The sequence below is a fragment of the Lynx canadensis genome, chromosome D2, assembly GCF_007474595.2.
Source record: "Lynx canadensis isolate LIC74 chromosome D2, mLynCan4.pri.v2, whole genome shotgun sequence".
Taxonomy (NCBI): Eukaryota; Metazoa; Chordata; class Mammalia; order Carnivora; family Felidae; genus Lynx; species Lynx canadensis.
In genome coordinates, this window is record NC_044313.2 from 65,483,242 (window position 1) to 65,497,249 (window position 14,008).

At 37.2% G+C, this 14,008-nt stretch overlaps 1 protein-coding gene across 5 annotated transcripts in view; it reads left to right on the top strand.

Moving 5' to 3' along the window:
* Positions 1 to 14,008, top strand: part of ANK3 (ankyrin 3) — a 336,335-nt gene that overhangs the window by 110,455 nt on the left and 211,872 nt on the right. For all 5 annotated transcript variants that reach the window (XM_032595132.1, XM_030334419.1, XM_030334420.1 and 2 more), the window contains exons 5-6: positions 5,965 to 6,063; positions 12,033 to 12,218. In XM_032595132.1, the coding sequence (XP_032451023.1) occupies positions 5,965 to 6,063; positions 12,033 to 12,218 (285 nt within the window). The remainder of the gene's footprint in view (positions 1 to 5,964; positions 6,064 to 12,032; positions 12,219 to 14,008) is intronic.

Consider the following 14,008-nt stretch of genomic DNA (forward strand, 5'->3'; position numbering starts at 1 on the left):
GATCTATTTTTTTTTCTAGTTGCTTGTGGTTGGACCTTTGATCCATGGTCTATGCCTCTTTATTCTGATTCCCTATGAAGGTTTACTTGGACCAATGATGCTTTTCCAGAAAGGAATGTTATAAAATTGAATATTGACAAGTAAAATATTTTGAAAGAGATACAGAACAACTGACCATAAGCAAAGCACCATGCTTTTAAAACATTTTTTCAAACGTCCCTATAACTTTTTACTGGAAAATAACTAATGTTAAGCTCTGAGAGAGTGAGAGAACTCTTTAATCCATTTTTTTCATTTCCTTTCTCCCCCCACAGAAGAAGACATAAACCTCCTCCTTTTAAGTAATGTGCATATTCTTGACTGTTCTTTAGAGCACCCAGAGTTTTAAACCTCCTTGACAATGAGAGACTCTGCAGTTGAAATCAAATCCTAACCAGATTTGATTTCAATTGATACACATTCCCTGCTGATGACAAATGAGAAGAATAGAGCCCATGGAATTTCTTGTTCCTTACAGCTGTGCTTGGCGTGCCCTGCCCCACAGTTCACAGTCAAGCATGGCGCCTTCATTTGGACACCTGTCCCCGTGTGCCTTCTGAGCTGTGCCATTCCGTGGACAGAATAAGTAATGAGATGGTCATGCAGCAAATGGGTTTTCCATGATAATTTCTGGTGGGAGTACTTCAATAGGAACTCTTACAAAGGACAACTGAGATCAAATTCCATTTAGGTGTCAGCACAGAAAACATCGGAGGAATGTTAATATTCAAGAAAGACCACATCCCTAAGTGAAATTTTAACCAAATAGGTAATATTTAGTAGCCAACAATAAATAGTATAAAGAGAGTACCCCTCACCTTCCTTGTGTATAAAAGTTCTCCTTATCTTGAAAATAAAAGTGAAATTGGGCAACAGCAAGTTCTGATCTTATAAACTGAGGGTCTGTAAACTAAGAATTTTTAGATGTCACTTTAATTCTTGTCATTGCCTTGATGTTACATCTTACTAAGTTAGTTAACTCTTTCTTATCTTACTTAACATTCCAGAAATGATTTAGGCCTACCCTGAGAAAGAAATTGGGTTGAATAATTAAATTGTGATTATAAAGAACTCTACTATGATTAAGTCCATAATACTTTGTACTAAATACAGCAACAATGATTACTAGTGTTTGCAAGTGTAAACTCTCAAATTACCACATCAAATGACATCCCTCACTCTTTTCTCCTTCTCTATCTTTATTCTGTAAAATAAGGCACTGTGTTCATAAAGAAGCAAGGTCTGTTTCAAATAATATTTTATCATAACTATCAAAGTATTCTAAGTGGACAAGTTTTCATAGTGGTATTAGCAAAGACAAGACCTTTTGCAGGTATTTGGTGGGGGTGTTTTTAAAAATTTTTACATTGTATTTATTTAAGTTATGAATAGGTGATATATTCACATGGTTCTACCATCAAAATGCATGGAAGGACAAACTGGAAAACCTCTTCCCACCCCAACCCCCATCTGCCCATCCCCACCCATCTGCACCCCAGGGTGAAACAGGTAACTTCTGACTAGGTTTCCGTGTTCCTTTTCAGAAAGGACAAGACCTTTCGATTAAACCAGTGCCTCCTTGGTCTTTTTGTGTTTTTAAATGTTTTCCTTCGGTGAGGAGGTCAGGTCTTGAGGAAGTCAGAAAATAGGTGTGGTCCAGATAAAGCCTCTCTGACCTTTGACCTTATAGCACACCGGTAATCTAACCTACATTCACAAAAATCAGTATCACCTGTAAATCAGTGCAAATTTATCACCATGCCCTTATAAACATTTTAATTCAGAGCAGCACTTCATAAGGTACACCGGCTGGCTGTAGAAACCTAGGATGGATAAAAAAAGTTCATGGATAAAATTTAAGCCCTTACTTTCTATTTTATTTTCTTTGGGTAGATATTAGGCAGCATGCCTCAGCATGGTCTATAAAGTTGTAGGTCTGTATATTTGAATGCTTATGATAATATCACAATAAATGTTCTGAGCCGAAGGTACTGAAGATAATGCATCAAATCAGGTATCAACGAGCATACTTTCTCAATCTTGAACTGTTCTGCCTTTTGAAAATTGAGTCTATTGTTGCTACAGAAAAAAAAAATGCAAATTAGGCACCCATATGTTCCCTTTTGGCCAGCTCTTTGTTTTGGAAATTTCCTAAGTTAGGAAATTAATTTAAAAAAAAAACAGTGGTGTACTTTTTTATCTTAAAAGAAAAATAATATTCTTTCTGAAATCTGACCATTTTCCCAATGTAGGTGCTATTTTACAAAAAATCATTTCAGCTGTAGGTTGTCCATTGACAGCACATTGGAATCCTTGTGCCTTAAGCCTCTTTGTATGAGAGTGTAATGATCATATTTTCATTCAGTCTTTCCAAAGGATGCTTATAATTACTCCCTAGAACCATAACTAGATGGTGTACATGTATTCTCATGCCATGTTGATCCTTTCTTGATTTTAAAAATTTGTATTGGGATTTTTGGGATTAAAACAACAGAAACTAACTTGAACAAAAATGGGAGTTTATTGAAATTATTTGGGGAACACATCAAATAGAAAGCTAAAGGAGCTTTTTGGAAAGCTTTGGTAACCAGAGAGTTAGGGTGGGAGTAACCAGAAGCTAAACAGTAAAGTTGCCCTTCAATAATAGTTTTTACAGATCATTTGGGAGGGGGGAGGGGGGATTTGGCAGAAAATAGAATTAAGAAAATAGAGAGTAGACCTGGAAGAGAAAACAGAAGATTTCCTGTACATGTGCCTACTCTGTGGTTGAAGAAGTTCAGGCTAAATTGTCTTAAAGTCCAACCAAGACAGGCACTACCTACATTTCAGGGAAGAGGTAGTGCCCTAAAGAAAATAGGAGTGACATTGCTAGAAGAGACAGATGCTTGCTGACCAAAACTAAAGCAGAACAAAATAAAGAAACACTCAAATTTCCACTATAAAATGGAAATGTCCATTATGGAGGAAAAAACAAAAACACCAAAAACATTTTATCAATATGAACCACAGAAGTAAAATGAGACCATTCATCCCCATTCAATGCCATATATTGTGTGATTCCATTTATATGAAGTCTTCAGAACAGGCAAATCCATAGAGACAGAAAGCAGATTAGTGTTTGCCAGAGGGCATGGGGAGGGGTCAATGGGGAGTGAATACTAATAGTACAGAATTTCTTTTTGGGGTGATGAAAATGTTCTGGAATTAGATAGTGGGGATGGTTGCCCCACTAAATTTTACACTTCAAATGGGTGAGTTTTATGATATGTAAATTATATTTTAAAAAATATATATAAAACTGAAAAAATGTGAAAGAATGTGACCATTCAGAAAATGACCAGCTTTCAGGTAATGGCAATACAATGGCAAACACTAACAAAAAAAAAAAAAAAAAAAAAGAGGAGAAACAATTGTGGGAAATGATTAATTATAGGGCTCAATCTTACTGTGACTCTTATCTACATATGATTTTTGAGTGATCACAGTTCTACACAGTTCAATTTCTGTTCTTGTGAGAAGGGCATGTGGAATGATTTAAAAGTCGTGCTTGTTAAGAATCACTCTTTGAAAGCTCCAGTTCTGTAAGCTCCAACATCCCTTAAACCTCAGTACCTGGTTTTGGATTATCTTCCTGGCTCATGAAACATTTGGTTCTGGAAGATAAACTCAAGAACTGTCTACGTACATCAGGCCAGAAGCCGGATATTTGTATGCAGACCAGTGTTCCTTAGGTAACCTTGAACGACAGCAAACCTCTGCCCTGAAGTTGAGAGAATCCACTGACATAAATTGTTGATATTTATGTTTGAGAGAATAACATCTATTTTCAAAATTTTTCTTAAGAACTTTACTCCTAAAAACTGGACCTTCCATCTGGAAATTTCAGCTGGTGAGGAAAGACACTCAGTAGTTCACTGAGCTATAACAAAAATCCCCCTAGTTTTTACCTTTTTCTTCTTTCTTAATATTTTCTGTTGTTTTTTTCTGTTTTTTTTTAAGGAATATTTAACTCAACCAAGAATTAAGTAATCTTCCATCTTGGTCAAATAAGAAAATAAAAAAATAATCGGCAATATAAGGGTAATCCTAAAGTACCTCTCAGTTTCCCTCAAATCTATGGGAAGAGTGACAAAGACAAAACACACCAGGCACATACACACATACCTGCCTGTATGCACACGCACACACACACATATGTACACACACATTTTGTTGCAATTATTCCACGTTTAATGTTGATCAAACCTTTCATGAGAGAACAGAATAGCAGTGAACTTCAGTGATGTAATTTAAAGGGAAGAAGCTTGAATGCTTTGTCATATTCTCTAGCCTCTAATCTCATGTCTCTAATTTTGAGCTTGGCAACCAGATAACCTAGCATATTATAATTATATGTAAAATAGAGTAAGTAGAATAGATGAGCTCTCTGATGAATAAAGTATATACACTATGGTAGATTTGTTATGTGACATCACTTTTATCTGCTTGAGGATCTTTTTTTTTTTAATTTTTAATGTTTTATTTTGTTTTTGATGGGGGGATGGACAGAGAAAGGGGGTCAGAGGATCTGAAGTGGGCTCTGTGCCCAACAGCAGTGAGCACGATGTGGGGCTGGAACTCACAAACCGTGAGAACATGACCTGAGCCAAAGTCGGACACTTAACTGACTGAGCCACCCAGGTGCCCTGCTCAAGGATCTTTTAAAGTTACTTTTAAATTTTTAGCTAAAAGCCAAAAGAGTGGTGTCACCAGAGGCTGAATTACAGATTAGTCAGGTAGTCATATAGTCACTGATATTTATAACAATGAACCTAAACCTTTTGAAGTATAAAAGTTTGAGTAATATTTGGTACATTTTATTTGGAATATATTTACCTATATTCCTTGTAATTGCATAATGAATACAATAAAATTTCCAGAACATACAATTAAACAGAACTGTATTCTGAAAAATGTATTCAAAGAAAATGTTATCATTTGAAAAATATGTTTTGGTGTATGTATTTGGCAATAAGATTTTGAAATATTACATAGATGAGATATTCAAATATTTCATAAATATGAAATAAATTGTTCTAGAAAACAAGCACACATATGCAACATATTTTTAGTCAAAAGCTTAAGATGCAATGTACACATTCATTTACTTTAATCCAGATTCTTTGGCAGTGGCCACATTTCAGACAAACATAAATACACATATAGAGTGTGTGTGTGTGTGTGTGTGTGTGTGTGTGTGTGTGTATTCTAAACATGAAAATACTATGGCTTTGCAAAACAATGCAAGGAAGGAAACTTACCAAAACGTAGACTACTAATTGAATTCTGTTTTGAAATTGAAGTATACCTTTTTGCATATTGGTGTCCTTTCCTTTGCTCCAAGTCATCCCATTTGTAGCAACTTTGAAGCTATTTGAAAGTAATATAAATTCCTTCCAAATTGTGAACTATTTTAGACTCTTAATTTAATTTTAAAGTATTACACCTTTTATATGAAATAGCTAATTATTGTGTGGGGAAAAAGTTCACTGGGACACTGACCAAATGTATTTTTCTTCAAATCCTTACATCATCTAGGAAAATCCTTTGCTCATTGTAGGCACTCATTAAGAGGTTGATGATTAAACAAATGTACTTATTTATCTAAAGTGGATCTATTGGTATGAATTATACACACACCATTAATTATAAACTATACCCAAGTTACAAATTATAAGTGTTATGTTATAAAGTACTTTGAATTACACTTATAAATTCTGCTTAAACTATCATGTTTAGGCTTTCTAATGAATATGAATATCCACATTAAAGTATTATTAAACTTATTATACATGAGCATTTTCTGAAACAAAAAATACCAGTATGGTAGAAAACTAGATTGGCCCCATAAATCCATAAATAAACATTTTATTTCTTCTTTTGCAGAATGGTTTCACGCCATTGTATATGGCAGCCCAGGAAAACCACCTGGAAGTTGTCAAGTTTCTTCTTGACAATGGTGCAAGCCAGAGCCTAGCCACAGAGGTAAGATATATTGGTTCTTTCTGTGGGTAAGTTCCCATGTTTACAGGGCATTTTGTAGGCCTGGAGTTGTAACATGGAGAATTTGTCCCACTAGTATTTCAATTGTAGTCATATATTAATGTGGGGATTCCTTATTTTTTTAAAAAAAAATTTTTTTAATATTTATTTTTGAGACAGAAGAGAGCATGAACAGGGGAGGGTCAGAGAAAGAGGGAGACACAGAATCTGAAACAGGCTCCAGGCTCTGAGCTGTCAGCACAGAGCCCAACACAGGGCTCGAACCCATGGACTGCGAGATCATGACCTGAGCCGAAGTTGGCCGCTTAACCGACTGAGCCACCCAGGTGCCCCAATGTGGGGATTCTTAAATGTTTATGAAATACACTAGAAAGTCTATTCTTCGTCTTTAAGGAATCTTCATTGCATAGATATCCTTTCTGCTCTTAAATGCCTGGCTCTATCTTATAATTGAGCTATTTACTATTTACATATTGGTTTTAGAACACTTTTCTGTTTCTTATAATTTTGCCTCACAGGCAACCACTGTTTTGAAATATGTTTGTAATAAGACAAGTTTGAAATCTGTTAGTTCCAAATATGTTAGTGTAGTTATAATAATTGAATTTATGTATTTCTAAAATTAACTGGATTTAATTCACACTTTTCAACAAAACTATTATGTTTTTTTTTTTTTTTTTAATTTTTTTTTTCAACGTTTATTTATTTTTGGGACAGAGAGAGACAGAGCATGAACGGGGGAGGGGCAGAGAGAGAGGGAGACACAGAATCGGAAACAGGCTCCAGGCTCCGAGCCATCAGCCCAGAGCCTGACGCGGGGCTCGAACTCACGGACCACGAGATCGTGACCTGGCTGAAGTCGGACGCTTAACCGACTGCGCCACCCAGGCGCCCCAAAACTATTATGTTTTAAGTGTTAGATTAACATAGTATTGAAGAAAATTTTGCGGTCTTGAATAGAAGAGTTATTTTTTTTTTTTAATTTTTTTTTCAATGTTTATTTATTTTTGGGACAGAGAGAGACAGAGCATGAACGGGGGAGGGGCAGAGAGAGAGGGAGACACAGAATCGGAAACAGGCTCCAGGCTCCGAGCCATCAGCCCAGAGCCTGACGCGGGGCTCGAACCCACGGACCGCGAGATCGTGACCTGGCTGAAGTCGGACGCTTAACCGACTGCGCCACCCAGGCGCCCCGAAGAGTTATTTTTAAATAAAAAGCTATTTAAGTCAGCGGGACTGTCTTAAGTAATATTTATTTTTTAAACTAAACTGGATGGAAGATTATGATTCCTGGTGAAGCGTATCACTAGAAATCTATTGCTAGGGCACCTGGTGGCTCAGTCAGTTGAGCATCCAACTGTTGATTTCGGCTCAAGTCATGATCCCAGGGTGGTGGGATTGAGCCCCGCATGGGGCTTCACACTGAGTATGGAGACTGCTTAAGATTCTGTCTCTCTCCCTCTGCCCCTATCCTCCTTTCATGCTTTTTCTCTCTATATATCTCTCAAATTAAAAAAAAAAATCTATTGCTAATATTAAAAGATCAACATTTGGGTATTCTTTATTTTTAACAAAATCATAAAAACAGATGCAGAGTTATCCCTGTCAGAATAGGGTTCCTCTTACATTCTGATGTGCTTTTCAAATGGCACAAGAAAGGTAGCAATAGAGGAATTGCATATAACCTCACCCAGCTTTTGAGATCATGCCTTCTGGGGAAACCTCTAAATAAATGAAGAGGCAGTTTGCACAAAAAGAAATACAAATGACCATAAATGTATGAAATACAAATGACCATAAATGTATGACCATCCTCACTGATAGTCAAAGAAATATTAATTTATTAATCAGTTAAAAAATTAGACCCAGTCTTTTGCCCAGGAGATAAAGAAAAGAATTTGGAGAGTAGAAGAAATTGGAACTTTCCCACAGTATTGGTAAAGTTGACCATTGGTTGCAACACTTTTGCAAAACATTTAGCAGTAACTGTCAAAAATTAGTATTTACGTACCTTTTTATAATTCCACTTCTAAGAATTTACATTCCAGATGTATTAGAAGGAGATGCCAAAATGGTATATGAGAAGTTCACCAACAGAATTAGAACAATTTTTTAAAAACTGGAAAAAAAACTAAATATGCACCAGTAGGAAGCCTGTTTCATAATGTTGCTATACTCACACAATAACATGCTATTTGGAATTATCAGAAGTGAGGCAAGACAATATGTACTGATAGAAGAAAATTTCCATGGTATATTGTTCTCAGTGGTTTATTCTGAGCAGTAGGAGGGAGATTTACTTTTCACTTTATACCCTTCCATACTGTTGAGGATTTTTATCATGAGAATGTATTGTTTTTATAATAGTACTCTTAAAGGCAGGTAAGAACTACTGGTTTATAAAAAAAAAAAAAAAAAAACTACATTTGGTAGGCGTAGAGCAATGCCTACTTGTTGGATAAGAGAAAAACCCACTCCCATTTTTGAATAAAAATACTAAATAATATAAATATCCTAATGAAAGTGATTTCATAGCACTTTTTTTTTGCCTGTGAAGGACAGGCAGTTTTAGACTGTGATATACAGATCACTAAGTATCTCTCCTTTAGCAGCAAGCATTAAGTCCAACTTACTGCTAAGTCTTTGGCATGATTATGGTTTTTTTTTAATGTTTATTTATTTTTGAGAGACAGAGTGTGAGCAGGGGAGGGGCAGAGAGAGAGGGAGACACAGAATCTAAAGCAGGCTCCAGGCTCTGAGCTGTCAGATGTGGGGCTCGAACCCACAAACCGTGAGATCATGACCTGAGCCAAAGTCAAATGCTTAACCGACTGAGCCATCCAGGCACCCCTGATTATGGTTTTTAAAACCTTTCCTGGGGTGCCTGGCTGGCTCAGTCTGTGGAGCATACGACTATTGATCCTAGGGTTGTGAGTTGAAGCCCTACACTGGGTGTGGAGATGATTTAAAAAAATAAAAATCTTAAAAAAACAAACAAACCCTTTTCTGTATTAACTGTGTACTGCATATCCCCTCTTTTCCATATACATCTTCCTTCTTTTGCTAATTAAGATTCTGAAACATGAGCTAAATGTATTTGTTCATTTACCCCACAAATAATTATTAAGCACCTATTGCATGCCAGATACTCCCCAAGGCAATGAAGTTTCTCTTGGAGCTTCCGTAATATTTTCTTTTGGCTTGTATTTTTTTTTTTTTTAAGAATAACTGCACAGAGTGAACCAAACTGTTTAAACTAGGTTTGCAACCAAAATCTGGAGCTGCTAATTTTAGCTATTGACACCTTAGAACTGGTATCTTTGTGTTTTTAATTGGCTTATTGCGGGAAGCACATTCTTAGGGGTGCTGATGGTATTAGTTGCAGTTAATTTTCTGGTGCAAAGTCGTTTTCTTTATGTATAGGCCTTGTGGGTTTAGAAGTTCATATTAGCAGAAATGTAGCCATTTACTTATGATTCAGAACCATAAATGGGCTGTCATTTTTACCCTTTAGATTTTGTCCAGGTTTAAATAAATTTTTTTTAATGTTTAGTTTTGAGAGGGAGATAGACAGAGACAGAGCATGAGCAGGGGAGGGGCAGAGAAAGAGGGAGACAGAATTCGAAGCAGGCTCCAGGCTCTGAGCTGTCAGCAGAGAGCCCAATGCAGGGCTTGAACTCACTAGTGATGAGATCATGACCTGAGCTGAAGTCAGATGCTTAACCAACTGAGCCACCCAGATGCCCCCTTTTTTTAATTTTTTAATCTTTTTAATGTATTTTGTCCAGGTTTTAAAAGGGAGGTGCCACCACATTCACTCTTTTTTGGTGGGGAGGGGCAGAGGGAGAGGGAGTGAGAGAATCTCAAGCAGGCTTCACACCCACACAAAGCCTGTCCCATGACCACAAAATCACGACCTGAGATGAAATCAAGAGTCAGCTGTTTAACCAACTGAGCCACCAAGGTGCCCCATGTTCCCTCTTAATACATAATGTTCCTTTTGCCATTCTATCCTTTAAAAATGTTTTTTTCTTTTGCTTTGCAAAAGTAATAGATTATGTAAGTGAGAAAGTATAGGAAAAAGCAAAAAGAAAAAAGAGCCACTGTTAATTTTCCCTAGAGTAAACAATTTGTTTATTCACTAAGACCTTTTGGTACATGTTATCTTTACAAAAATGATGTCATATATTTACACAGTTATGTATATTGGTTTTCTCATAACATTAAATTACATTCTAAACTTTATGTCCTTAAGTGTAAATCTGTGATATTCTTTTGGGGATGTCTTTGTTGTATTCAGCTTTCTTGTCTTTCTTAAGGCTACAGGGACAGTCCTTCTAGCCACATTAATGATCATCCTTTCCCTCGTTTGAGTCTTCTTGGAAAAGTTGGAAGGGGCAGATGGAACTTCAGCTGGATCTCGAAGCATGAAGAATGGATAGAATTTGTATATGTAGAGCAAGGAGGAGGACATTTCAGGGTGAGGGTCATAGCATGAGTATAGGAGCTAAAGCAGAAATAATTTGCACATCCACAGCTAATACAGAGACTACAGGAAAGGATTTATATGAGAAGAGCCTGGTATTGGGGCCAATATTTTGCACATCCTTAAAAAGAAACACAATGATGTGCATTCAGTCAAATAAGTGGTAGGAGCCCTTATCTGGTTGTTCATCAAGGAAAAGAATGATGAAGGTGGTGGTTTAGGAAGACAAGACATTAGTATACAAGTAACTAGATTTTCTTTTCTCCCTTCCAAATACCGTTCCATTGGAGTAGTCCTCTACGTGTAGCACCAGGGCTACTGATATACAATATCATGAGCCAAGTGAAATAAGTAATTCGCCAGTTCTCTAGTAAAAATAATTTATTAATGTTCTTTTGAGTGTCTAATAATAAAAGCATTGCAGAATTCAAATTTGTAAGCCAGTCTTAGGATTGTCTACTCTGTGCTGTTTATTCTGCAGTCAGCAATACTAGACCATCCACAAATTACTTAACCACGGTAAAATCTGTAGCTGACTTTTCTTTGTCAGGTCCCAGGGACATCAACAGGAAGACTCAAAATATACAGGAGTGTATATCTGAATTTATCCTAGTCAGATTGTGCCTGATCCCTGTCTCCCTTGGTTGATCAGAGAAGTCAAGAATTTTTCATAAAGACCTTTCCTAAAACAGCAATTGCTACGATTCATTAATTAACATGTTTAGATTGACCACCAGATAAATGCTAGGCAACAAGGTACAGTGATGAACCAGACAGGCATATCCCCCAGCTTTAAAATATCGGTGGGGGGCACCTGGGTGAGTCAGTCTGTTAAGTGTCCAGCTTCAGCTCAGGTCATGATCTCACAGCTCATGAGTTCGAGCCCCACATCGGGCTCTGTGTTGACAGCTCAGAGCTTGGAGCCTGCTTTGGATTCTGTCTCCCTCTCTCTCTGCCCCTCCCCCACTCACACACTGTGTCTCTCAAATATGAAAAATTAAAAAAAATTTTATATATCAGTGGAAATTTGTATATCTTAGTTAAATAAGATCCTTTGAAAATTTTGCTTGGATTTAACCTGAAATATTATTGTTTTCACTGTGGTTATTTTCTGGATATTGAAATTATGGTACCTTTTCCTCTTTATGTGGTACTTTTATGTATTTTCAAAACTTACCCAGTTAATGTATATCACTTTTTAACAGAAGAAAACCCATAAACTTTTTATAAATTTCTTATCATTGTATGTTTTGGTAAATATAAATAAGTATAAATATAAATAAGATAAATATATATAATATAAAATATAAATGTAAATATAAATGTGTCTTTCACATGTCTGCCTACTTGAATATGCTAGCTTTAACAACCTAAACAAAAATTGGTCACATGGTCGCATTCTTATTTATTAATCAGAAAGAACAGATCCACAGGCATCCTTCTTGACCCATCCATTTATTTGCAGGATGGCTTCACACCATTGGCAGTAGCTTTGCAACAAGGTCATGATCAAGTAGTTTCTCTGCTGTTAGAAAATGACACTAAAGGAAAAGTGCGTCTTCCAGCTCTTCACATCGCTGCCCGAAAAGACGACACGAAAGCCGCGGCCCTGCTGCTGCAGAATGACAACAACGCAGACGTGGAGTCAAAGGTGAGGCACGAAGGAGGTGAGCTGGTCATGCCACTCTCCTGTGTCAGGCACCCACACTGTAAGAATGCCTGGTCTCCCTTTTGGCAAGCTTGCCCCAAACACTGAACTTCATGGGGAGTAATAAAAATACGTGTCCAAGCACCTAAAGCTAGGAGGTAATAACTGTGGACACCGCCCGATGCATGCTAACAGGGAGGCCACCTCAGGCATTAATTAGTATGCCCTTGTCAGTTTCCTTCCTTTTACCATATATTTTTAACGTATTTAACATGTCAGCTCAAACACCAGGGTGGAAGATTAGAAAATGCTAACAATGATGTGCACAAATAAACCTTTGGTTGGTATCTAAGATGAGAGGCAATGCACTGAGTATTGATCGGTTGTGGAGAGCATGCTGGCAGCCAGAGTCCCAGCCGAAAATTCTCATGGCCTTGACATGTACTCCCTGAAAGTCTCTGTGAAGGAAATGTGGCATTTGGAAGGGGCCATTGTGTAGCCCTTCATTCGGTCTAGCTTTCTTTCTGTGCCTCTTGTGTTCCCATCATTGCTTTCATCCTCATTACTTAGCTGTCATGAGCTTGCTGCTGTCCATGTCACCGACAGTGAACTAACCGTTCATTTTTTCCTCCTCTTTGCTTCCAAATGTGTTAACCTAGATGGTGGTGAATAGAACAACAGAGGTATATATATATATATAAACATATACATAGAATCTGTATCTGCATCATCATTTCCCCATCACTTAGTGCTGCTGCCTCATTTCTTTCCCTCCTTCTTTGCATCGCCTTCTGTAGGCTAGATACCTGCTTTCCACCCCTGCCCCCCAAAGTAGCATGTGCCAGAGAAGATAGTAGTTTGATTACCAGGGCTTTCTGCAGCTGAACCTGGTGTTGGAAGGGAAGGATGAGGAATCCTTGAGACTTAAGGGCATCGCAATAGAGTTGTGTGAGATGAAGAGTTTTGACGCTTTAGATGCTTATCAGCTATACCTGAAGCTGCAGACAACCCTGTCATTCTACTCATCCAGGACTGATTCTTCAGAGTTCTGCATGACACTTACCCTCAGTGGTGTCAGCAAAATGAAGGTTACCTCTGAATGGTAGCAATATCTATCTCCCACCCCTTCCCACAAGACTCAGTCAGATAGCTAGCATGGCTAAGAAGCTTGCTAACAACTTAGAAATGCATCTAGTTCCTATAAGGTTTCAATCTTTGGGGACTAAGTGAATCGCTGCATGTTTTAGCATTTTTTAAGGAAGTAAAATGACCTTGGAATGGATAAGCTAGAAACATGTGTTATTGAATAGGCATTTACTAATAAAGAGACCAACTTGTGGATTCTTTATAAAATGGAATCACCCATTATACAAGACCAATTGTAGTGACCTCCCCCCAAATTGGTTTTATCATTGAAATTGGCATTTGCTCTATATTAAATATATTAAACAAATTGAATTTTGATAAAGAGTTTCAATGGACAATTCTATCTTTGATAATAAAACAGCAGTACTAATCAAACTTTCTATGAGCTATAGATTTTTCTTGTCATTCCTGTTTTGACTTTTTGAAACGTTGGCTTCTGTATAGTTCTGCTACTGGACTACTAAAATTATTCAGTCTGCACCCTTGGTTCCTTCCTGGCTATTCCTCTGCCTATGAGTTTGGCGTTTATTTGAAACCCTGTGAACAATTGGCACTAACTGAAAGAAACCTAGTACAGAATGGAATGTGGACCTTAGCATATTTTGCTTCCTCCTTTTTCTTTGGGCAGGGTTATGGTTTTCACGTGT